The sequence below is a fragment of the Notamacropus eugenii genome, chromosome 5 (genome assembly GCF_028372415.1).
Source record: "Notamacropus eugenii isolate mMacEug1 chromosome 5, mMacEug1.pri_v2, whole genome shotgun sequence".
NCBI classification, from domain to species: Eukaryota; Metazoa; Chordata; class Mammalia; order Diprotodontia; family Macropodidae; genus Notamacropus; species Notamacropus eugenii.
Window position 1 is genome coordinate 7,774,474 of NC_092876.1, and position 27,230 is coordinate 7,801,703.

A 27,230-nucleotide genomic window follows, 5' to 3' on the forward strand; every position below is an offset into this window, starting at 1 on the left:
ATGAGTGTTAGCCATTTAATTTGAACTCAGGTCTTATGGCTCCAGGGACAGCACACTATCAGCTGTGGCATCTAGCTATTTAAAGAAATTATTACAAAAATAAATAAGCAAAAGGATAGCAAAATATTTATAGCGGGACATTAAGTGTCACCGAAGAATAGGACACAAAGTGAGTACTAATCACTTAGGTTAATGAAATTATGGTATATGAAAACAATGAAATAATATTGAGAACAAGCATTAGGATTTCAAAGAAAAATTTATTTTATTTATAGAACTTTAGGAACAGTATGCAGTTTGAGGTGTGTAACAAATGTGTACTGCAGCAAGAGAAGTCTTGCTCCAGCATAATTTCTTGTATAATCAAGCATGAGCTCTATGTAAAGGCCTTGCCAATGACAAAAGGCATTGCTTTTATAAGCCTTCTTTCCATCTTTGCAATCTTTCTGATTTCTAGCGATCTCCTTCTTCCATGTCTCTCTACTAAGCAATTTCTCTCCATTATAAACTCTCTGATGCAAAGTAAGAGATGATCTCTGGTTGAAGGCCTTCTCCCAATGAGTCCATATAGAGCAACTCCTCAAAATAAAATTTCTAATGTTGAATAAGCTCTGTACTCTATGCCTTTCCTCATTCATTGTAAAATTTCTATCCAATAGGAATTCTCTTGTGGGAAATAACAGATGACTTTTACTTGAAGGCTTTTATTACACTGGTTACATGCATAAGATTTCTTTCCAATGTGGGTTCTCTGATGAAGAGGAAGACTTTCCACAATGATTACATTCTTAAGGTTTTTCTACAATGTAGATTCACTGATGTTGACTAAGAGATACCCTCGTTTTGAAAGTCTTGTCAACACTGATTGCATTCATAAGGTTTCCATCCAGTACAGCTTCTCTGATGTACAACTCTGATGTAGAGTTCTGTGTCAATATCTTTCCACACTGATGACATTCATAAGATTTCTCTCCACTGTGGATTCTCTGATGTGCAAGTTCTGTGTCAACACTTTTCCATATTGATTACAGTCATGAATTTTCTCTCCAGTGTGGCTTCTCTGATGAATGGCTTGATTGGAATTCCACATGAAAACCTTTCCACCTTGATTACATTCATAAGGTTTGTCTTCAGTGAGAAAAGTGTGGGAATCATGTCAACCAAACTGACCATTTTGAGACTTAAATTTTATTTTCTTGTAAATTCCACCTGCTTGCTAATCATAGGGATTAAGTGATATCCTGTTTCATATCCAGAAAAATCCACCTGCTTGCACTCCCCTCCCCATTCACAAAACTTGCTCAACCCCCTTCCAACCTGGAAAGTCTCTAATCTTTCCTCCAATTAGAAATCATATTACCTAATCTTATATCCTGTTTTTCCCCTCATTAAAAGTTTTCTTTTACTGCATAAAAAATCTCTCTCTCCCTGTATTTGAGATCCAGTGCCATGTTGAGGATGTTTGATCCTGATATGTTATGCAATTGGCATGCATTGCTTAATAAACCAATATGCTCAGAAGCTCAAGCCTTTGTTCCCTCAGTTATTTCAGATTTTACCCTTCACACTAGTGTGGATTCTCTGATGTTTGGAAAGATGGGAGTTCTGTGTGAAAGCTTTTCCACACTGATGACATTCATAAGGTTTCTCTCCAGTGTGAATTCTCTGATGGCAAACAAGTTTGGACTTGTGTGTGAAAGCCTTTCCACATTGATGGCATTCATAAGGTTTCTCTCCAGTGTGGATCCTCTGATGTTTCAAAAGATTGGCATTCTGGGTGAAAGCTTTTCCACACTGATGACATTCATAAGGTTTCTCACCAGTGTGGATTCTCTGGTGTATTGCAAGACTGGACCTATTTGTGAAAGTCTTTCCACAATGACTGCATTCATAAGGTTTCTCTCCAGTGTGAATTCTTAGATGAATGGCAAGACTAGACTTATTTGTGAAAGTCTTTCCACATTGATTGCATTCATAAGGTTTCTCTCCACTGTGAATTTTCAGATGGTAAGCAAGAAGGGCCCTATATGGGAAAGCCTTTCCACATTGATTACATTTATAAGGTTTCTCTCCAGTATGAATTCTCTGATGTACAGCAAGACTAGAGTTCTCTTTGAAAGCCTTTCCACATTGACTACATTCATAAGGTTTCTCTCCAGTGTGGATTCTCTGATGTAAAGCAAGCTTGGAGTTCTGTTTGAAAGCTTTTCCACAGTGACTACATTCATAAGGTTTCTCTCCTGTGTGGATTCTCTGATGTACAGCAAGACTGGAGTTCCGTGTGAAAGCCTTTCCACATTGATTACATTCATAGGGTTTCTCTCCAGTGTGGATTCTTTGATGAAGAGGAAGGCTGGAGCTATGTCTGAAAGCCTTACCACATTGATGACATTCATAAGGTTTCTCTCCAGTATGGATTCTCTGATGTTTAGAAAGATGGGAATTCTGTGTGAAAGCCTTTCCACATTGATTACATTCATAAGGTTTCTCTCCAGTGTGGATTCTCTGATGTGCAATAAGGGAAGAGTGTTCACCAAAAGCTTTACCACATTCATGACACTCATGAGGTTTCTCTCCAGTGTGGTTTTTCTGATGTACAGCAAGACTGGAGCTGCATCGGAAAGTCTTTCCACATTGGTTACATGCATAAGGTTTCTCTCCAGTGTGGATTCTCTGGTGTACAGCAAGTTTGGAGTTCTCTTTGAAAGCCTTTCCACATTGACTACATTCATAAGGTTTCTCTCCAGTGTGGATTCTCTGGTGTACAACAAGACTGGAGTTCTGTCGGAAAGTTTTTCCACATTGATTACATTCATAAGGTTTCTCTCCAGTGTGGATTCTCTGATGTACAACAAGCATAGAGTTTTGTGTGAAAGCCCTTCCACATTGATTACATTCATAAGGTTTCTCTCCAGTGTGGATTCTTTGATGAAGAGGAAGGCTAGAGCTATGTCTGAAAGCCTTACCGCATTGATGACATTCATAAGGTTTCTCTCCAGTATGGATTCTCTGATGTTTAGAAAGATGGGAATTCTGTGTGAAAGCCTTCCCACATTGATTACATTCATAAGGTTTCTCTCCAGTGTGGATTCTCTGATGACCAATTAGGGAAGAGTGTTCACCAAAAGCTTTACCACATTCATGACACTCATGAGTTTTCTCTCCAGTGTGGTTTTTCTGATGCACAGCAAGACTGGAGCTGCGTCGGAAAGCCTTTCCACAGTGATTACATTCATAAGGTTTCTCTCCAGTGTGGATTTTCTGATGTGCAATAAGGGAAGAGTGTTCACCAAAAGCTGTCGCACATTTATGACATTCATGAAGTTTCTCTGAATTGTGATTTTTCTGATGTACAGCAAGGCTGTTTTGGAAAGTCTTTCTACTTTTATTACAATCATAAGGTTTCTCTCCAGTATGAATTTTCTGATGTTCATCAAGAACAGTTCTCTTTCTGAAAGTCTTTCCATGCTGACGATGTTCATAAGGTTTCTCTCTATTGTGGATTTTCTGATGTCGAGCCAGTCTGGCATTCTGTGTGAACGCCTTTCCACACTGATTACATTCATAAGGTTTTCCTGCAGTGTGAAGTTGATGATGGTCAATAAGCTTTGAATTCTGGCTAAAGCCCTTCCCACATTTATTACAGAAATAAAGCATTTTTCCAGTATGACATTTCTGTTGTCTGACGAAGTCTGAACTCAAGCTGTTGGCTATTTCCCCTTGATTACCTTGATGTGTTTGCACTTCAGGAGGCTTCTTGTAAGACTGAAGAAGCCCAAACTTTTCAGTACCATATTCCCTATTTTCACTATATGGAGAGCAATCATTTTCTGAGGTCATTTTCTTAAACCGAATTAGGACCGAGTATTGTCTGAAACCTTTGCCATCTTTATCAAATTCACAGTGACTATTTTGATTTTTCTCTCTCCTGATATCTGAGTCACAGATTTTTCTCAAACTGAAGTCACAGGGACCATCACTCATAAATCTTTCCTTGGCATACTCTTCTACAGAAATCTTCAGCTTTGCAGTAGTATTAGTCATTTCAAATGTAGTCTTTGTACCTGAAGGAAACAAAGAAACATACATAGAGACATACATACCTATCTCCCCAATCAAAAAGATGAGTTTTGAAACTTAATGGGCAGAATAAATCAATTAAGAATGGCACTAGCTCACATCTGAAGGATGATTAAACTTACAAAGAGCTTCACAAACAATAACGGTGGATGCTCACAAATCTGTGACAAAGAAAGGATGGGATTCTCATTACACTTTACAACTCAAACCATGAATTCAGAATAGCAAAGTCAAAGGACCAACATCTATGAAGCTGAGATTAGAACTCAAACTCTGTAACTGAACATGCTCTTTCCCAAGCACAAGATGCCTTTTTTCTACTATATTTCTAACCCTTCATTCAAATATCTTTTGGTGATTAATTTTTTTATTTTGTTGTGCTTATCTAAGCTTTCTACTTTTCTACATTGACCAATTTTGATGCACTATCATTTGGTCATCGTTTGTAAATTTCTTGTGCTAAGCTGAGAAATAGGCTTACACCTTCCATTTGTTATATATTAATTTTCAGTGTTTCATATTTAACTTTTTTATATCCTTTTCAGATTCATAGATCTTGTGCTATGGGCTGAACACATACTGAAAATTGATATTATTTCATTATCTATCATTTCTTTGAGCATAATGCAATTCCACTGGTAATTCTTTTTAATAGTATTTTTTTAGTTGGATATATAAGATCACATCATAACTACCAACCCTTTAAAAATTTTAATATGCAACAGTGGAATCAGATTTTATTATGGCTCATGAATTTTAAAAGATTGCAAGAAATCCATGAACTTTCCACATTCAAAAATATTATGTCTCATTCTGTATCTTCAGACCATCATTCCTCTTCCAGGACATGGACAGCATGATTCACTGTTAATCCTCTAGCAGCAGTTTCCTTTTACTGAACACATTAGGGGTTTATTACTATGGTCTAAGGGATTTGAGCTAAAAATTCTTTAATGGCACATTAAGCAGTAATTGCACAATTTTGTTAAAATTAATTTTCTCCCTAGGATATTCAAATGCATATTTGAAGCTTCTTTATGCAAGGATTCCAAATCATCATAATCAGACATACAATGATTTTGATGTTCATGCAGTGATTACATCAACTCTGACTCCTTCTAAGGAAAAAATATTCTATTCTTCAGTCCTTCATCAAATTGTTTCCAAACTGCCATAAAGGTTTGATGAAAGTCCTTGCATGTTCTCATCTACAAGGAGTTACCTCTGAATGCTTCAAACCAAGATGGGACCTGACCAGATCAAAGAAAGGAGATCACAAAGGTTTCTTGGTTCCCTGAGGGTCTGGGCGATACAATGTCTGAGAGTCTCTATCTCCAATCTCCCTAACCTTGAGGTAGTGATCACCTCAATGAATGTTGCCAAAGTTTTTCTGAAAATGGAGGCAGAGTGGGTCATAGAGATCAGGAAAGGGTCTTGGGTTGGTGACAATGCAAGCTTCAGCCTTGGAAGACTACTTCTAAATAAGGCAGTGACCATACTCATATGCTGCTGAATGGAGACAAAGCAAAATCATGAAGCCAGCTTGGCTGGTAAGAGTCCACTACAAACTCAAGGTATACACATTAAACTGGGTCCTTAGTGTGGCAATGTAATCATCCTCTATCTCCTTATCTGACTCACTATTCCACTCATCATACTGGCTTTTCCAAATCATTTCATTTCCCCCCTCCAACCCTCCTTTTGCTCCCCTTGACATTCTCTAAGCTCAGAACTTGGCTTCATATTTCACTGAAAAATTAAAACAAATGCCAAAAGCTCTCCTTCTTTTCCTCCATAGCCCTAGTCTCCCACAAAGAGGTAGCCCTTCTCCCTGCCAAGGCAAACCCTTTTACCAGCATTAATGATCCCAATTCCATCCTACTTTAACCCTCCCTGGTTAAGCTCATCACCTCAAATCTCATCACCAAGTTCTTAACTCAAGCCTCCTCTACCCTCTGGTTAAAAGGCTAAAGGGAGAAATATCAAACTCCTTCCAATGCCTTCCATTTTGGAGGGTAGACATTGAACATTTTGGCTGTCTCCACTCTGCATCTGATGCTCTGGCTAGTTTCAACTATGCAGAATAAGATGCCCCCACACCAGGAGTGTCCTGGTTTCTTTCCCTCCTCCCCCACTCTTTCTTTACCCTTATTGCATGCTGACTGCATTAGGCTGTAAACTCCTTAAGGATAGGGATTACCTTTTTTTGACTAATTCTATCCCTCATACTTAGGAAAGTGCCCTGAATGTATTAAGTTCTTAATAAAAGTTAATTATACTGTATTACTGGATTAGGTTTTTGCCTCAGACTATTCCCTCCTGTTTCATTCTCGTTTTTTTCCACTAATTTTCAATTCCTATCTACTATTGCCTTTACTGCCACAAATAAAACCAGGTCTCCTAAATACTCAAAGAAGCCTCCCCTGGTCTATTCATCCTCAGTAGATATTGCCCTATATCTTATATCTTTCCCCCCTTTCATTGCTAAATACTTAGAGATGGACATCTACAATTGGTATTTCCAATTCCTTTCCTTTTACTCTCTTTAAAACTCTCTGCAATCCGACCTCCAACTTCCTTGTTCAACCAAAACGGTTCTCTGTGAAACTATGAATCATCTCCAAATGGCCAAATCCAATGGCTTTTTGTTGAGCCTCATCTTTCTTGACCTCTCTACCACCTTTACATTGTCAATCAGCCCCTTTTTCCTCTCTTCTGTAGTTTTCAAGGGCACTGCTCTCTCCTGGTTCTTCTCTCAAATTCAAAAGTAAACTCATTATCTTTCTACCAACCCTCCCATCTTATCACTTGATTACTGCTATCAAGGGAACCATCCTCCCAAGCATCCAGCTTCATAACCCAGGTGTCACACACTCTTCGTCATCTGTCATACACTCACAACCCCATTTCAATATTGTGGAAAGTCCTCTTGATTCTGTTTCCAGATCCTTGCTCTCATACATGCTTGTCTCTCCCAGCATTGGCACTTTCTTGGTTCAGGCCTATCTATCCTATATTATAAGAACTTGCAGTTTGCTCTGTCTCAGTTCTCTCTCCAGTCCATTCCTTCACACAGTTATCAAATCCATCTTCCTATATGAAGCACACTTCTGACCATGTCATTACCTCCTCAATAAGCCCCAGTGGCTCCCTATCAGCTCCCCAGTCTTCTTTCACCTTCCTGTCCCTCCACACATGATAACCCAGTGATACAGGCCTCCTTTCTCTTTCTTAAATAGAATCCATCATCTTCTGACTCCCTGTGTTTTCCCTGCTTGCCCATTATGCCTAGAATGTTCACCCTGGCTTCCCTGAAGTCTCACCTAAAAACCTGCCTTCTACAAGAAGCCTTTTCTAGTCCACCCTAATCTTCATGCCTTTCTTCTTTTGATTAGCTCTAATGGATCCTGGCTACCACAGGTCTCCACATATTGTTTGCACCTTGTCTTCCCCACTAAATTGTGAACTCTCTGAGAACAAGGGTTGTCCTTTGCCTTTCTATCTATGGCACTTAGCACAGTGCCGGGCACATAGTAGGTATTTAATAAATGCTTGCTCACTTGAAGGTCTAGGAAAGCACTCAAGTGAGACAGCTTCAGCCCATAATGCTTTCACAAGATTGCCATGTTGCAAAGTTCTAAACAATGATGTCTTAAAGGATCATAGATTTATCACTACAAGGGAAGTGAAAGGCCATGGTGTACAACCTCCTAATTTCACAGATGGGGAAACTGAGGCTTAGAAGTTCAGTAACTTTCCCAGTATTCAATAGCTAAAAAACATCTAAACAAGAATTCTAAGTCAAGTCTTCTTGCCTCCAAGATCAGCATTCCCTCCACTACAACATAGATGCTTCTGATGATAACAGGCCATGTCATCTTGCTTCAGTCTCACTCACCTGGACAGGAGTTCCTTGGGCCTTTTTGATCCAGGATCCATGATGTTTCTCTTTCCTCAAAATGGGAGATCAAATCTTCTCTAAGCACTGGAATTCCTTGGCATGAGGAATAAAGGAAGGATGAGGATGGAGAGAAACTTAGACTTTACTCCTCTATAGGGATAGGGGAAGACCAAGCAAGAACCACCAGATGGCTACCAAGACTCATCAAGGATGGGCATGGGGGCAACAAGAATTTAATGCAGCTCATTTGGAACTAGAAAATCCTTCACAGAAGAATGGACATATTGCATAGATTCTGCTATTTAGAAAGAATCAGCCAGTAGTTCAGTGGTGAGAGCCCTGGGCCTGGAGTCAGCAAAACCTGAGTTCCAATCTAGCCTCAGACTCTTGGTAGCCATGGGCCCCTGGGCAGGTCACTGAGCCTCTGTCTTAGTTTTCTCACGAGAAACATGGGGGTCATAAAAGCACCAAAATCACAGGGTATTATGAGGATCAGATGAGATGAAATTAAGAAAGTACTGAGCATAGGGCCTGGCATATAGTATGTTTATATAAATGCTCATTCCTTTCTCTTTCTTTCCCATCATCTGTGCTGGAATGAAGGGAGAAAGAAGACAAACTTGCTATATGAAAGGCAAGACTGGAAGGTAAAATGAGCTACAAATTGAGACTTATCAACAAGCAGAGCTTTTTAACAACTAGACCCATCCCAAGGAGAAAGGAGTTTTCTTGTTGGGTAGGGGCTTCTCTTCACTGCCCTCCTTCAAGGAAAAGTTGCAGGAATAGGTTTTAGAGATTTTGCAGACAAAATTCAGGTCCAGGTGGAGGCTAGGTGAGATAAGCTTTGAGATTACTTCTAAGTCTGAGATTTTATACCTTTGTTTGGTTTGCAACCTGAAGTTACTTAAAATAGGAAAGTGACAGCTTCAGGAGAAACAAAGGAAAGGCCCAGCTTCCTAGCACAAAATGCAGCCACATTTTACCAGAGAACCCAGGCAACAGGAGCATCCTGTGGAGAAACCACCAATTCTGCCTTTCTGATAAGTGATAAATACTCAAACCTTCCACACTAGGGAGGGAACAAAGACACTCCTTTGATGGCACATTCAGAGTTCCCAGGGGACATTGTGCTTACCCAGGTAGAGCAGGTTCTGGGAGTTTTCCAGCATCACTTCCTTGTGCAGTTTTTTCTGGGAAGGGTCCAAGAGGCACCACTCCTCCTGGGTGAAGTGCACAGCCACATCCTTGAATGTCAGTGACTCCTAGCCATCAAAATTCACAAGACTTAGAGCTGAAAGAGACTGAAGAATTCTTCCAGTCCAACCCTCATCAATGAAAAGGGTGAGACTGAAGCACAAAGAAGGGATTTCCTAATGATCACATGCCTTATGAGTGCCAGACTCAACATTTAAAAGCAGTCATTAAGAGCCCAATGGAACGCTGAGAAAATCACTTTACATTTGGAGTTGGAATAAAGTTGACAAATATCTTATTAAGAAATGCTTCTCCCTGTATAATCAAGGAGAAAATATGGGCTGTAGACGTGAAGTATGAGAACCTGTGGGGAAGAAAGAGAGAAGATGATGTGAAATTTCTCCCTCATCAGAGCTCTCAGAATGAGGTTTAAAAAAAAATTCTTTCGAGAGGTTGTGAGAAGTTGGCAAGTACTTTGTATTCTGGGGGAAATTATGCCACATATGATCAATAAAGAGAGAGCAAAGAAAAAGGAATAATCCAGTTAATCTCCTAAAAATATGAAATAACCCCTTATCTAGAAGAAAACATAAAGAGGAATCTTAAGATAGTATTAATCATCTGGACTATACTGAGTAGTAAGCAACTGTTATAAACCAAGTGAAGAAGAATTATTCATGGTTATAATGAAGGTTTGAGGTGAGAACAGATAAGATTTGTCACAAACAAAATACCTTATGTCTTTGCTTTATGATTGCTTTCATTTGTTAACGGCATATATTCATTAATTTTCATATTTCGTTATATAGAAATACAAGAGTAATTATGATGGGAAAAGAAGCATTCCTTCATTTATTATAAATTAATATTTTATGACCTGGGGTTGGAGATCAAGCTAATTCATGAGAAAGACACTGCCAGTTTATGAGAAATACGTTTTCTGAATAAAACCCAAAAATTCTAGGACAATGGAGAGCAAGAGTCAGGATAGTCAGTTAAGAGGCAGAGTAATGGATACAAGAAGTCAGCCAGATGTAAAAATGTCTTGATATATGAGAGGGGTCATCTGGTTTTCCAACTGATTACATGGATAGCACATATTTGGTCAATGCATTGTTACTTGATGCCCCCTCATTATCAACTTTGTCCATTAGTGTTAGGATTCACTTTTTCAAGGGTTCTATTATTTAGAAACAATTCCCAATCATGTATAATGGGGGAAAACTTAAAAATAAAGAATAGGAGGGCAGCAAATTCAGTGGAAAATTATTGCTAGAGATGGAAAAGAGCTAATGAAAATGTTCACAACAGAAGAGAGCAGGCAGTGTTGTTACAACTGTGTTCAGTTTCATATGTATTTTTTTTTAAAGAAACCATTATTAGGTAAGAGAGATTGGCAGCTTCATAGACAGTCTACTGTATCCATGGAAGTGACCACATTGGCTGATGGTGGGGAACCTGGGGCCTTGAGGTAAACGACAAAATGGATTTGTTCCGTGAAGTTTGGATTCAATCAAAAGGCTGTACTTGAGGACCTAAAGGGTCACATGTGGCCTCGAGGCTTGGTCAAGTCTGTGGTTGCCCAGCACTTACCTGCCATGGATGTCTTTGAGGTCCAGGGGCCATTCCCTCTGGTTCCAGACTTTTTGCTTGGTTCAGGCCTCAGTTCTCTTCAGGCTGAGTGGTGAGGCAAGAAGGGAGCTCAGAGGAGGAGACTCCTTCCCTTCACCTCTTAGGCAGGGGGCTGGCCTACAAGGATTTAGAGGGTGAGGTCCCAAAGGAGTTACAAAGCTCCTGGCACTGGAAGATAATAGGTAGAATAAGGCTCGTAAACAACTAAACTCAAAGACCACTTTTCACTTTGTCATATTTGTTCTTGTCTGTCCCACTCCTCTTACTCATCTGTATAGAGAGACCTGAGAGGCAGGAAGGGGTAGGAATCCCAGATGGGGTGAAACCAACCAGAATCTCAGTGATTCCTGAATCAGAGTTCTCCCTCCCACTGAGGCTATGGGTGAGTTCTGAAGGTAAAGCAACTGTGACCCATTGCTAAAGCAGGGGCTGGTGCCCAAAGACATTTGGGATGTCATAGAGAGCTTGAACAAGAAACAGGGGCTGAGAGCCAGCCAGGAGCTAGGCCTGGGAAGAAGGCATGTTCCTAGCATCCCTGTAAACACTCACCAAGAGGTCAGACTGGAAAGATGAGGCACGATGGAAAAGGCATCCAGCAGACACAGGGGCAGGATCCTGGTTCAAACCTACGCAGGCTTTTCAAATGCACAGCTGGCTTCCAGGAGGAAAGGTGATCTCAGTTCCATAAAAAGATAGTGATTTTGGCTTCAAGGATTCAGGCTTCCAGCTAATCTGCTCTGGTAAGAGAACCAAACTGACTCCATTTTGTGAACAACTTTCATTCTGAGACTTATTCCTACAAATCACCTGATTTGGTGGAAATTCCACTTGCCCACTCTCCCCTTCCCAACTTAGAAAGTCTCCAATCTATTCTCCAATAAAAAAAGAGATGACCTAATCCTGCATTGTTTTGTATCCTGCTTATTCTTTTCTTTTAATGTCTAAAAATCTGTACAAAACCTCTATACAAGGTCTTGGTGCCTGCTGAGAGGCCCTGGACCCAGGTTACTATCCATGATTTATTACAAAACTGCACTCCTCAGACTCTGTCTTGTCAGTTATTATAATTCACTCATTACAATTTTGGGGAAGCCAACTAGGAGTCAAGAAGGAACCTGGGCTTCCAGGCTGTCCTCTTAAAAGAACTCCTTACCCTGCTCCAGTCTTTTCACCATGAGAGGGAAATACACAGTAATTCTAACTGTGAATATGAATGGGATGAACTCACCATCAACAGAAGCAGAAAAACCAGGAGAACATTGTACACAGTATAAGCAAGTTTCTCTGATAAAGGCCTCATTTCTTAAATATATAGACAACTAAGTCAAATTTATAAGAACACAAATCATTCCCCAATAATAAATGGTTAAAAGGTATGAACAGGCAGTTTTCAGAAGAAATTAAAGTGACTTTTAGATATGAAAAAATGCTCTAAATCACTACTGATTAGAAAAATGCAAATTAAAACACCTCTGAGGTACCATCTCATACCTTTCAGATTGACCATTATGACAGAAAAGAAAAATGGCAAATGTTGCAGGGAATGTGGAAAAACTGGGACACCAATAGACTGTTAGTAGAGCTGTGAACTGATTCTACCACTTTGGAGAGCAATATGGAACTATTCCCAAAGTGCTGTGAACCTGTGCATACCGGTCAACCCAGAAATACCACTACTAGGTTTGTACCTCAAAGATATCAAAGTGAAAAGGAAAGGACCTAAATGTACAAAAATACTTACAGCACATTTTTTGTGCGAGCAAATAAGTGGAAGTTGAGGAATGGCTGAACAAATTATGATACGTGATTGTGATGGAATACTATTGTGCTATAAAAAATGAGCTTCAGAAAAATCTTGGAAGATTTCTATGAACTGATACAAGGCAAGCAGAACCAGGAAAACGCTGTACATAGCAACAGTAATATTGTATGATGATCAGCTGTGAATTATTTAGGCATTCTCAGCAATACAATTTTCCAAAACAACTCTGAAGGACTTACAGTGAAAAATGCTATCTACCTCCAGAGAAAGAATTGATGGAATCTGAATGCAGATCAAAGCCCAGTTTTTTTTTAAACTTTATTTTTCTTGGTTTTTTGGTCTGTGTTTTCTTTTGCAACATGGCTAATATGTAAATTTGTTTTGCATGACTGCATGTATATAATCTCATTAAATTGTTTCCCCTTCAAGGAGGGGAAAGGGAAGGGAGAGTATTTTAAACTCAACATTTTTAAAAAATGTTTAAAATTATTTTTACATGTAATTGGAAAAAATATAAAATTTTTCACTTAAATTTATTTCTTTCCAATATATAGAGAGAACTGACACTATTGTTTTCCAAGAACCATTGCTAACAGATGGGTGCTAAACAGATATGAAATTTTTAAAGTGCTAACTACCATTAATAACTACATGAAAAGATATTCCAAAGCAACAATCGTAACAGGAAGTCATTAAGACCATTTTGCAATATCTTAACATGCCTTCACAACTGGTGAAAATGGTTAAAAAAAAAAAAAAAGGAAACCACCTATAATTTGATAAACATATTTTTTAAATTTTATTTTTCTTGGGGGGGGTTGGTCTATGTTTTCTTTCACAACATGACTGTTTTGGACATGTTTTGCATATGGATAACCTATATCAAATTGCTTTGCCTTCTTAATGAGGGGGAAATGAGAGAATTTTGGAGGGGGGGAAATAAATATTAAATATAGATTTTACATTTAATTGGAGAAAAATACTAAATAATTATTTAAAATGTTTCTTAGGAAAGCACATAGTCAAGCCAAATAAATTCCTACCCTGTCCATATTCCCAAATACACTTAATTCTCTATCTTTTCTCCATCATCTCTCATTCAGGAAGCAGGAGTTCAGATCTTGATCATGGTCAATTGCATTCATGGTCATTAGAATGCAGTTTGAGAAACTGAATAGATCAGATGCATAATATTAGAATAATCATTAGTCACTAATCAATAGCCAATAGTCATTAGAATAATCATAGTCATAGAATCTGTCAAACTTCGACCTTTATAATATCATTATTACCAATTAGTCCCCTGATTTTAGACACTACACATTATTTAATTTGTATAGCTTTTCCCAGGTTTTACTTAAATTGCCTGGTTTGTGATATATTTGTGTTCCATTCCATTCCTTTATCCCAATTTATTCAGCCATTACCCTATTGTAGAGTTTCCAGGTTTTTGTCATAGCAAATAAAGCTGTTATGTATTCATACACTTAGATCCTTTTCTTTATTTTATGGGGAAAAAACCCCTAGTGAGTCAAAGGCTGTACACAATTAGTGACTTTTTCAGTTTCGCAGTTTTACCAACAGTAAATTAATGTGCCCATTTTCCCCAACACTAGATGTTTTGAGTTCATCTTTGCCCACTGCAAGGGTGTGAGGTGGAAGATGAGTTTATTTGAGTGCATTTATCTAATTATTAGTGATTCAGAATGTTTTAATTTAAATTTCATTTTAAAATGAATGAATAATTTCTGTCCCTCTGACCTGCCCTCCCCCAGGTGACAAGGGAAAGACACAAAACACTTATACCAAATACCCAATCAAGAAAAATAAATTCCCTCTATTATTTCTGATTCTTACTTATCACCTTTACCAATCTGAGTTCTTTCAAATTATTATTAATTTGGATTAGTAATTACAAACATGGATCATATTTTTCATATGGCTATTAATTTGCATTTCTTCCTTTAAAATTTGTCTGTTGACTATATGTCTATATTTCATATGCATATATATATATATATACATATACATGTATATATATAATCTGTGTCTGTTCTTTATATACCTTGAAGATGAAGTCTTTATCAAGGAAACTTGCTTCAAATCTTTTCCCAAGTTAATTGCTTTCCTTAACATTTTAGATGCACTGTTTTTTTAATATGATGTAAACTGCCCATTTTATTTTCTGTGACGCTCTCTGTCCCTTTTTTGGTGAGGAACTCATCCTCCATCCCAAACTGAAAATGTATTTTCTCCATAGTTCCTCTAATATGTTCAAGTGGATCTCTTCTATCTAAGCCATGTATCCAACTGTAGTTTATGCCAGGCTGCTTTCCATTTTCTCTAGTACTTTGGAGTGATTAGTAAACGGCGGCTCACGGTTGGGTTCATTGGGTTTATTGAACACAAAGGCTACTGTGCTCATTTTCCTTAGAATATGACGCCCCTGATCTATTGAGCTTCTCAAGCTTACATATAAACAGCATAAAATAGTACATAAACATATTATAAGTCTATAAAATAGTTTGGATGACTCTTGCTTCGTGCTGTAGCTTCAGGTCTGCTCCCGCTGGGCCTCCTTCTTGGAACATTAGAAAGAGACATAGGAAGGGATTTTTGATAAGGACACATATTAAGCACTGGAAGGGACCATAGGAGACACCGAGGCCAACCTTCTCACTTTAGAGATGAGGCACAGAGTATCCTTACCCAGAGTCACAGAGCTAAAGAGCATGTGAAGCAGGATTGAAACCCATCTTTCTGATTCTAAACCAAGGGCACTCTCTATTACCACTAGTGCCTTTCTCTACAACATTTTAAATATCAGTTTGAATAAAAATTCACTAACCTGTGCACACACTTTAGCCTAATAACTCTACTGAGACTTAAGATCCAAGGAATTGTAATAAAGATGACAATTATAATGATAATTACTGGCATTTCCACTGTGATAAAATGGTTGCCAAGCCCTTAACAAGCACCATCTCATTTCTTCCTCTTCTCAGCCCTGTGTGTCAGGAGCTATCCCTATCCCTATTCTAAGGACAGGGAAAATCAGGCAGGAATAGGTTAAATGACTTGCCCAGGGTCACAAAGCTAGTAAATGTTAGAGAGTGAATTTGAACTCAGGTCTTATGGTTCTAGGCATGGAACTCTATCTGCTGCAGAGCCTAGCTACTTAAAGAAATTGTAACAAAAAGAAATACAGGATAAAATATTATACCAGGACTTTTTGTGCCACCAAAGAACAGGAAATACTGTGTACCAATCAACTGGGGAATGGCTGAACTTAATTTATAAATACTACAAAATATCACTCAGGAGAAATCAGAAACATTAGAATGTCAGAGAAAAAATCATTACATTTATAGGGCTTTATGCACATTATGAAATTTGGGATGTCTAAGTCTACAATGCCGAATTCCCTCATTACTAATATCCATTGGTTTTATCTCCAGCATAATTTCTCCATTGTAGACTTGAGTATGAGCTCTACATAATCATTGCTTTTATAAGACTTCTTTCCCATATGAATATTTTGATGTATAGTAATTTCCCTCTTTCAGAAAAAAGCATGTACTCATTAAGCAAAATCCTCAGGTTGCTCTCCACTATAAATCCTCTGAAGTAAAAGCAAAAGACGAGCTCTGACTGAAGGCCTTCCCCCATTGAATCTATATAGGGCATCTCCCCAGAATGAATGACAAGCTCTACACTCCATTTGACTGCCTTTCCTCAATCATTAGAGTGATAAAATTTCTTTCTAGTAAGAATTCTGACCGGAAATAAGAGAAGACTGTTACTTGAAGGTTTTAGCATACTGATTACATATACAAGGTCTCTCTGCTATCCAGCAAACTTGAGCTACATTGATGACATTCATGAGGTTTCTCTCCAGTGTGGATTCTCAGATGAGTAGTAAGTGGGTAGATACATCTAAAAGCCTTTCAAAATTGATGATATCCATAGGGTTTATCTCCAGTATTATCTGACATCAAGGAGTTTTGGAGTTCTGTGGGAAAGCCTTTCCACATCAGTTATATTCAGAAGGTTTCTCTCCAGTATGGATTCTCTGATGAACAGCAAGGCTAGATTATACACTGATTACATATATAAGGTTTCTCTCCAGTTCACATTTTGTAATGAAAAACAATACAGGTGCTCTCAGAGAAAATCCTTCTACATGGACTACATTCATAAAGTTTCTCTCCAATGTGAATTCTCTGATGGACAGGGAGTTTTGAGTTCTGGCTGAAGGCCTCCCCTTACTAATTACATATACAAAGCATTTCTTCAGTGTAATGTTTCAGATCTCTAATGATGTCTGATCTCAGGCTGATTACCCTGATACATTTGAATATCAAGAGGCTTCTCAAGACTGAATAAGGCCAACCTTTTCAGTAAAGCATTCCCTATAGCACTATACCGAACACAGTCATTCCCTGAGATCATTTTCTTACAGTGAATTCGGGCTGAACGCTGCCTGAAATTCTTTCTAGCTTTATGAAATTCACAGCAGTTATGCTGATTTTTCTCTCTCTTGATACCAGTCACTGATTTCTCTCAAACTGAAGTCACAGGAACAATCACTCATGAATCTTGGCTGGTGAGATTCTTCCACAAAAATGCTTAGCTTGGTAGTAGTCTCACTGATTTCCAAACTGGTCTCTGCATCTGAAGAAAAAACAAATACACCATATAGATAGACACACTCATCACACATACATATACATAAATCCTCTTCCCTCCGTTGACAGAAAGGAAACTGATTTACGTTCTATTTCTCAGGTCAAAATGGAGTTTTCAGACTTAAGCAGACCAGAATCAATAATCTGGAAATGCATTAGCTCACATATGGAGGATAACTTAATTCACAATAATCTTCCCAAAGAATAAGAGTGGATCCTCACAACAAGCCTGTGACACATGCAGAGCAGGATTCTCATTATACTTTAAAATAAGCCATGAACTCAGAACAGCCAGCTAATATGACTGGCATCCCTGCTTTTTTCCTAGGTCCAGATGGTCTTGCTCCACTTCACTTTTAATCCTTCATTCAAATGCCTTTTGTTAATTCATTTTTAAAATTTTGCTATGCTTGGGTAAGATTCTGGCTTTTCTCTGATCAATTTTGATGGTCATTGGTCATTCTTTGTAAAATTCATATGTTAAGCTCAATGCTTTCCAGTGGTCATGTAGAAATTTTCAGTGTTATAGCCCACTTATATCCTATTCAGATTCACATATATGCCATTTCTTGCATATATGCTAAATAGTCATATCATTTCTTTTCTGTTATATCTTTATGGGTAGATATGTGGTGCAGTAGGTAGGAGTGCCAGTTGTGGAGTCAGGAGGCTCTGAGTTCAAATTTGACCTCGGACACTAGCTGTGTAACCCTGGGCAAGTCACTTAACCCTATTTGCCTTAGTTCCTCATCTTTAAAATTGGGACACACTAGATAAGGAAATGGCAAACTATTCCAGTATCTTTGCCAAGAAACCCCCTTAGGGTCATATAGAATCGGACACAGCTGAACAACACCACTCCATCTTTGGACATATAATTCCTTTTAATCTTATTTTTTCAACTTCCATGTCTGATATCACATCATAACTGCACAACCTGTTTTTTTGTATTCACCTGAGGTATAATAGATTCCATTATGGCCCATGACTTTTAAAAGATAATTATTATTCTTTATTTTTAAATTTATTTTTGAATGCCCATGCTCCCCAAATAAAAGAAAAGCCAAAGTCCTTGTAATATAATTTTTAAAAATCCATGTATTTTCCATATTCAGAAATAGCATGCCTCCTTCTGTGCTGAGGTTATCATCCTTCTTTCAGGAACTGGACAGCATGAGTCACTATTAGTCCTTTAGTGGCACTTCCCTTTGGGCGGCTCATGGACATACTAGGGGTTCTTGACAATGGTTTAAGCTAAAAAATTCTTAATGGCGCTCTAAGCAGAAAATAAATGCCCAGTTCTGATACAAATATGTTTTTCCTCTAGGACAATAAGTATGTTCATATTTGAAGAACAATGTCACGTTGCTCTTCATGATCCATTCTTCCACCCTCCTCTACAGGGGAATTCATCCCATGCACATTTACTTATGAGAACGGTATTTTGTTCATCATATATCCTCTTTGTTCCTACCTGAGTCTTTTAAAACAAAAAGAAGGTGGGGAAAGGGAATGGTACCAATATTAGGAAATTATAATCGACATGACATGATTCCCACTCACCCCACCTTGTCTTTCATCCCTCCTAGTCTCACGTGACTGATGGTATCACTATCTTAACAGTTTCATGCTCTTAATTTTCTCTATTTGACAGTCAGAATTAGATTTGGGAAAGTTGTGAAATGATCTAACCATTCTGGAGGACAATTTGGAACAGTGCCCAAAGGACAATAAAACTGTGTGTACCCTTTGACCCAGCACTACTGCTACTAGGTCTCTATCCTAAAAATATAGAAGAAAAAGGAAATGGATCCATATGCACAAAAAATATTTATAATAGCTCTTTCTGTGGTTGAAAAAAATTAGAAATGAGGAAATGGAATTGCTGAAAAAGTTATGGTATGATTGTGATGGAATATTGTGATGAAAGAAAAAGAATTATTTCAGAAAAATCAAGAAGACATATAAACTGATGCACAGTGAAAACCAGAGAACATTGTATACTGTAACAGTGATATTGTAAAGAATTGTTCGTTGATTTAAAATAACAATTGTCCCTCTGACCTACCTTCCCACAGGTCTAAAGGACAATATAAAGAACTCTTGTACCAAATATCCAATCACTCCAGTATCTGTGCTTCTCATCACCTTTACCAATCTGAGAATCTTTATAAATATGAATGATTTGGATCAGCAGTCACCTAAATAAATGGGACCAAGGATTTTCTGAGAATGGAGACACATATTGGGCCGCAGAGATAAGAAAAGGGAGATTGGGTTGATCACACATGCAAGCCAAGTAAGGTAGTAGCTTCATTCCTATTCACAAGAAAATCATGACAGCAGCTGGGCTGGGTCCACTACCAACTTAAGTGACGTAAATTCATCTGGGCCCTGACATCTCCCTATCTGGCTCATTACTCCACTCACCACAGGAGCTTTTCCCACTCTTTTCATCACTCCCCAGTCTTCCTATTTGGTTTGCTCCTCTACACCATCTCTCAGCTGAGAACGTGGCCTTATGTTTCACGGAAATATTTGGACATTTGCCAATTTCTCCCTTTTCTCCCTTTGCTGCAGTCTCCCATGAAGAGCCATAGTTGGTATCACACGAGGACGGAGGGTTTGGGATTTACTCTAGAAGGCAAAGAAGCTAGGATTACAACCAAGAATAACTTACCCAGCAAAACTGATATGATCTTTCAAGGGGAAAAAAAGAACATTTAGTGAAACAGCTTAAAAATATTTAAAAATTTTTTTGTTATATTTTAAGTGTGAGCTCTCTCCCTCTCTCCCCACCCTACACTAGAGAAGACCACCAATTCACACACACACACACACACAAATACATATATATTTTATACACATATACATAAAACCATACTAGGCATACTTCTATTTATCAATTTTATGGAGGCGGAGAGCATCTTCATAGGTCCTTTATAGTTGTTTTGAATATTTTTAATACTCAGAACAGCTGGGTTGTTCAGTTATTCTATAACAATATTGTTATTACTGTATACAATGTTCTAGGCTCTCTCCATTTCATTCTTCGTTACTTCATGCAAGTCTTTCCATGTTTTTCTAAAATCAGCCTGCTCATCAGCTCTCACAGAACTGGAGTCTTCCCTCACAATTACATAACACAACTTGTTGAGCCATGTCCCAATTAATGGGCATTCCCTCAATTTCCAGTTCTTTGCCAACACAGAGAACTGCCATAAATGTTACAACATATAGGTTCTTTCCTTTTTCCCCTGACCACCTTAACAAACAGACCTAATAGTGGCACTGATGGCTCAAAGTGTATACACTGTTTTATAACTCTTTGGGCATAATTCCAAATCACTCTTCAAAATAGTTGGATTAGTTCAGAGTTCCACCAACAGTGTATTAGTGTCCCAACTCAACATTTGTCATCATCCCTTTCTATCATGGTAGCCAGTCTGAAAGGTGTGAGATGACATCTCAAGGTTGTTTTTTTCTTTAAAGATATATGTATATTTTAAATTTTCTATTTTATTTAAAAATCATGGAATAAAGAAAATATTTCTACAACAGTATACTTTTTTAAAATTGCACATGAAACTGCAAATCTATTACATACAACATGCTATTATTTTAAAATATATAATAAGGTTATGATGTAAATTTCTTTTTCTTTCCTCCCTCCCATCCCTGCCCTAGAGATGGCTATCATTAGACCGAAATACATACACATTCTATATCACACACATATATACATACACACATATATACATTACACATACATATACATGTATGCAAATTCATTCTATACAAATATTTATCAGTTCTTTCTCTGGATATACGTAATGTCTTCCTTCATATGTCCTTTGTAGTTCAGGGTATTTATAACTCAAAATAGCTTGTTCGCTCAAAGTTTTTGTTAAAGTATCGTTGCTACCGTACACAATGTTCTCTTGGCTCAGCTCATTTCCCTCTTCAATATTTTGTGCAAGTCTCCATGATTTTCTAAGATCACTGAACTCATCATTTCTTATAGCACAATACTATTATTACAACCATATACAACTTATTCAGCCATCCCCCAACTGACAGGCATCCCCTCAATTTCAAGTTATTTACCACAAAAAGAGTTACCATCAACATTTTAGACCATGTAGGTTCTTTTCCTTTTTCCCTAACCATCTTTGGAGAGAGACGTAATAGTGGTATTGCTGAGTCAAAAGATAAGCAGTTTAATAATCCTTAGGCATAATTCCACGTTGCTCTCCAAAATGGCTGGATCAGTTCACAACTCCACCAAAAATGAATGTGCCCTATTTTTTTCTACATCCCCTCTAACATTTGCTGTTTTCCCCTTCTATCATTTTATCTAATGTGATAGCTATTAAACGATATCTCAAGGTTGTTTTAATTTGCATTTTGCTAAACAATAAATGACTTAGAGCATATTTTCCTGTGATTATAAATTGTTTTGAGTTCTTCATTGGAAAACTACTAGTTCATCTTTTGACCATTTATCAATTGGGGAATGACTCTTATTCTTGTCATTTTTATTATATTGACTCTGCCCACCCATCACCAATTACTATTTCTTCAATTATTTAAATCTGACTTTATTTGTACAAAAAATGTTTTATAATTATGTTCCTATAGAATATCCTGGCAGAAAGGCACAAAATAGAAGACTTTCAAGCATTCTTAAGGAAAAGATCAGAGCAAAATAGAAAATCTGACATTCAAACAAAAGACACAAGAGAAGCATAAAAAGGAGTTCTTCAGAAACCTTGTGGTGCCCTGAAAAGCCTGCTTGGCAACCTTGTCTAAATCACTTGACTTTTCTTGTGCCTCCCTTTCTTTAGTTGTAAAATGAGGATGTTGGACCAGATGACTTCCAAGGGCTCTTCCAGTACTTGACCTATCTTATCTCTTACCCCATAATCTCATGCTTCCATTCTCACAGAGTCTAACTGAATATGAGCCTTTAATGCTCACACAAGAGGGCCATTTGTTTAGGCCCAGATTCCAGATTCCCATAAGGCTGAAGGCTGACACCTTCTCTGAATGTCTTTCTCACATTGGTTTCTGTATGTGGCATGGCCATGACAATCAGTATGGATGATTGTGAAGGTACACTTCCTGCACACACCATTTAACAATCCCAGGAGTCTCATGAGGGAAGCTGACATAGAGGAGGCAAGTGAGACAAGGCGGGAAAAGCATTTGTGCTGGAGTTATCAAGGCTGATCACAAGTGGCTAGAGTTCCAGGAGAAGATAACAGAGCCCAAACCGAAGTTTCAACTGCCGTCAGCACAACCAAGTCTGACACCATAGCAGGATTACCCTGTGCTGTTGTCCCTCTCCCACTATGTTCAGGAGGCTTAGATGTTAATTGGGAACCAGAGCTAATGCTTCTGGGAAATATTGGGAAAAGTAGGAATGGCAGACATTTGGGTACAGATGCTAAGAATATTTGACGTCCAAGTTAAATATTTATTACTGCGCTATTTTGTTGCTGCTTTTGCTTTAAAAAAGAAAAGTAATAAGCCTTTTTCAGTCGTCCTTAATCTTAGTCTTCCCTCTCTTAATTAGCTCTAATTTATCCTGGATAGAGGAGGTCCCCACTAAACTGTGAACTAACTCTCTGAGAGCAGGGATTGTCCCTTGCCTTTCTTTGTTATCTACAGAACTTAGCACATCTGCCACGCAGTAGGTGATTGATGACAGCTGTCTTAAAGAAAATCTAGGAAAAATTTCATATGGAACAGCACGAGTCCTTTGGGAATGCTTTCAAGAGTTTCATGACCCAAAATTCTAAACAATGACTTCTCATAGGATCATGTCACAAGAAGGAAAGTGAAATCCATGGAGTCCAATACTCTCATCTCAGAGATAGGGAAACTGAGGCTCAGAAGTTCAGTGACTTGCCCAGGATCACACTAGATCACTCTAAAAGTTTTTTTACAGCCTTTCACATGTTAGGAAAAGGGCACTAATCGTGTTGATTCATTTCCACATCATAAATTTTATCAAGGAAATTTTTCAATTAAGGAGAATGAAAGAGAGTAAGTTACTCTTGGCAGTCATGGCTTGCACTGATATAAGTCCAGGTCTTAATTGCCAGTTTGGAACTTTACAGGCTCAAAAAAAGAACATTAAAGGTAGCGGGTCCTTTCCAATTCTCCTAAACACTTAGGACTTTGTACTTATCATGTTTTTTAGCAAACAGTATATGTATGCAAATATTATATATTTGTGTATCTGCCTTATCGGCCTCCACAACTATTCATTTGTATCTCCAGCACAGCAGAGAACCTCGAACGCTGTAGGCAATGAATAAGCCTATTAAATAAGGATATAAACTTCAGTGGTTTTCACTGGTGATTCAAGGTCAGTAGCTTTTCAAATACATTAGCAACATATCTGTTAATAAATACCTCTCTAATAAAATAATATTAATCAAAACTACCGGTCTGGATACCTACCCCCAGGGCTTCTGAAATCAACTGCATGAAGACCAGTGTCACCAGACTGAAGAGGACGATGGGCAGTAAGGTGGAAAGGAACAATGGGGGGCTCTGCTGGTTCTGGAGGAGCATCACCCCAGCCATCCTCCCAGCTCGAGCTCGGAGTCAGTGACCTTCAAGGGTGTGGCAGTAGAATTCACCTAGGAGAGACAACTGGACCTTGCTCGGAGGAAACTGGAGGGATGTGACACTGAAGAACTGTTGGAACCTTGTCTCCCTGCGGCTCCAGCTGCCAAAGTGGATCTCATTTTTCTTTTGGAGAGAGGGGAAGCATCATGAATTCTGCAGAGATATGTCCCAGGAGGCACCTCTTCAGAGTCATCAAAGTCCAGTGGCAAGACAAAAGTCAAGATGATGGGATGGCCCAGGATGCGATGGTTGATCTCGGCATCTTCATCTCTCACTAAGCTCTAAGCGCTCCACAGCAGCTGCTTTGGTCACCTTCATGGCAGTTGGAACAAAATGTTCTCATCTGCCCATTCCACCAGAGGAACTTTTCACATCCCCCCAACTCACCAACAGGCTTGAGGCTCATTGGTTACCCTCAACTTGGGTTAGCCCATCTGCTGGAGAGTAGCCACTACACATGCTACAGTTCCCTGGAGTCACAGATACTCTATCCACTAGTCATTCCTGCCGCTCAGCTTGGTACCCTAGTAGCTCCTTCAGTATCCATGGACCTGAGCTCTAATTAGCAAAATTAAGCCCTCCCTCCCACCAAAACAAAACAAAACAAAACTAGAAGGCTCAAGAGATAGGAAGGCTTGGAAACCAAGTCTGAGACTACTGAGATGTTTCCAAATGAGAATATTCTGGAGGAAGAATTGTTGAAAAGAAAATTCTTTGTTCAGCCTTTCACCGAAATTAACCTGGCAAAACTCAGGACAGAATTAAAGGGAATCTATTTTAAAAGTACATCAGAGAGCAACATGTTGAAAAGCTGATCACTGGATTTCAGCAATGGCTTCACACTGGAGTCAGCTTTTATTGATAACTTTCATAATGAGATAAAGACAAATTAATTCTCTCTTTTTTTAAAGGCTCTATCTACTGTACCACTTAGGTGCTCCAATTAACTTTTGTTATGTGGCACAGCGGATAGAGCACTGGGCTTGGAATTAGGAAGATTCATTTTCATGAGTTTAAATCCAGCCTCAGATGCTCACTAGCTGTGGGATCCTGGGCAAATCTTGAAGCCTATTGTCCTCAGTTCCTCATCTGTAAAATGAGCTCGAGAACAACGGCAAACCACTTCAGTAATTTGCCAAGAAAACGCCAAATGGGGTCAGGACTGAACGACAATCCCCTACAAATGACTGCCTCTTGGCCCAAATGGAATCACGATTCCAGAAACATCTATCAAGTGTCCACAAGGCTTTGCAAAGGAGGGAGGAAACAGGGAAATTAGGGAAAGCTTCATGAAGACGTGGCACCTGAGTCAAGCCCTGGGGGAAAAAACGGTGATTTCAAGAAGCAGAGACAGAATAGAAGGAAGGCGGAGAAGCTGTGAGTTGGGCAAAGGCACTAAGAGCCGAGAATGGGGAGGGGAGGGGTAGAGTACATGATGCACAGCCCTGGGAGATAAGGTTGGAAAGATACTGGAATCAGATCTGTTTTATTCCAACGCTAATAGGGAACCATTGAATTCAACTGAACAGAAGAGTATTGCCTTATAGGATATACAGAAAAATGGTGAACTAAAAGGAGATGGGGGGAGGCGGGGAGAGAATACAGCATGAAAGTCAGAAAAGAACTCCCAGGGCTTCATTTTCACACCAGGAGGAAAGCAAAGGCCCGAGGAGTTTCAGCTGACTTGGGTAATAAAACTTCCAAACATCAAAGGCAGGATTTGAACCTGGGTCTTGGGACTCCAGTGTTAAGCAGAGTTCTTCCCACTGTCACATTGCCTTGTATCTCTACCGTTTCTCTTTGCCGTTCCCAGAAACTGGTCTCACAAGACTTTACATTGGCAAATTTCAGTTTCTCCCACTCCCTCCTCAGCTTGTAGGCAATTTTTCCTTTAATATTATTAAATATAATATTATTTAATCATTATTAATTATGAGTAATAAATAAATAAAAATCAATTATTCATATAGTATTAATTAATTATAAATAAAATTCCCATCATGAGCTCTATCACTATCTCTGACAGAAAAGCAGAAAGACCTTGTAAGTAGGAGTGCTGATGAAGGGGGCTGCGGGGGGAGCTCAGTGCCTAGCCCTCCCCATCCCATACAACGAGGGCGGTCCCAAAGCACAGAATTCCTTTTTCCACGAAGGGTCCCCCACAAGTGGACTCAAGCCCTAGGACTTGGGGGCCTTCTCTCGGATTTCCCCACCTAACCTGCGGACACGAGGCGCCCCACGGGGAGTCTGCGTGAAGGGAGCTGGCCCGAGACTCCCCAGGCCTGGGATGCGAGTGGAAGTGACGAGAGGGAGTGAGCCAGACAGCGCTGCAGGAGGAAGGGGGGCGGTCACCGGCCAAAGGACACATCGTTACCGCCGAATGGCCTCGGGACGTACGGCACCCCCAGCTGCTGCTAAGAACCGCTCTGGGGCCCCAGCCCCACGGCCCCCCAAGTCCTCTGGGGCCCCGGTCCCCACGTCCCCCCAAGTCCTCTGGGGCTCTAGTCCCCACGTCCCCCCAAGTCCTCTGGGGCCCCAGCCCCACGGCCCCCCAAGTCCTCTGGGGCCCCGGTCCCCACGTCCCCCCAGATCCGGCAGGCCGGACCACAGGGTCTAGGAGTCAGTCAACAAGCAGGGCCCAGGCGCTAAACGCGGCCCTCGGGGGGCCTGCCCCCCGCCCTGCTCCGCCCAGAGGAGGGGGCTGAGGCTCGGATCCCCCGCCAGTCTCGGGCCGGGGTGGGCTGGACAGTGGGGGGCTGGGCCGCCCCGCGGCGGGGGGCGGAGGGGGCTTCTTCGTGGCGCTTTGCGCCGCTCCCGTCACGGCCGCCCCGGGGTGCGCCCAGCCCAGGTGCCGCCCCCCAGACCCCCGCTCCGCCTCCCTCACCGCCCCGACCCCTCCCCCCACGTCCGCGCTCACCTGCCCAGAGCAGCCAGCGGCTCAGCCGGCACCGAGACCTGGGGGAGGGGAGGGAAGGGGAGGAGTCCTCGCGGGGCACTCTGGGGCTTGTAGTCCGCAGCGGGGCCGGGAGGGCTGGAGGGGCGGGGCCGGCTGGAGGGGCGGGGCCGGCTGGAGGGGCGGGGCCGGCTGGAGGGCGGGGCCGGCTGGAGGGGCGGGGCGGCGAGAGGAGGTGCCGAGGAGACAGCTTGGCAGATGATTGAAGACCGGGGAGCCGGTCAGAGGAAGGATGGGGCAGGTCTACACTGCTAGGTCTGTTAGGTCTAGACCAGGGCCTCTTAAACTTTCTCCGCCCCCGACCCCCTTTTACACCACCCGGTACATAGGTATATAAGATAAATATACAGATCAAGCATTTACTGATAACAAATCATA

The 27,230-nt window shown here is 40.0% G+C and overlaps 1 protein-coding gene across 9 annotated transcripts; it reads right to left on the reverse strand.

Annotated features, from left to right (window-relative positions):
* Positions 1–240: 240 nt before the first annotated feature.
* LOC140508240 (uncharacterized) lies at positions 241–26,880 on the reverse strand. Of its 9 annotated transcripts, XM_072616028.1 has the most exons (7): positions 26,817–26,880; positions 23,729–24,211; positions 11,357–11,544; positions 10,769–10,975; positions 9,117–9,243; positions 7,979–8,074; positions 241–4,064 (listed from the first exon to the last, which is right to left on the reverse strand). In XM_072616028.1, exons 4-7 carry the CDS (start codon positions 10,799–10,801, stop codon positions 1,549–1,551), a joined length of 2,772 nt encoding a protein of 923 aa, XP_072472129.1. In that variant the 5' UTR covers positions 10,802–10,975; positions 11,357–11,544; positions 23,729–24,211; positions 26,817–26,880; the 3' UTR covers positions 241–1,548. The 9 variants fall into 9 exon arrangements, with proteins under 9 accessions (XP_072472129.1, XP_072472128.1, XP_072472136.1 ...); XM_072616027.1 differs by lacking the exon at positions 23,729–24,211 and having other exon boundaries at positions 11,357–17,243; positions 26,817–26,876; XM_072616035.1 differs by lacking the exon at positions 23,729–24,211 and having other exon boundaries at positions 9,117–9,282; positions 11,357–17,243; positions 26,817–26,876.
* Positions 26,881–27,230: the final 350 nt, after the last annotated feature.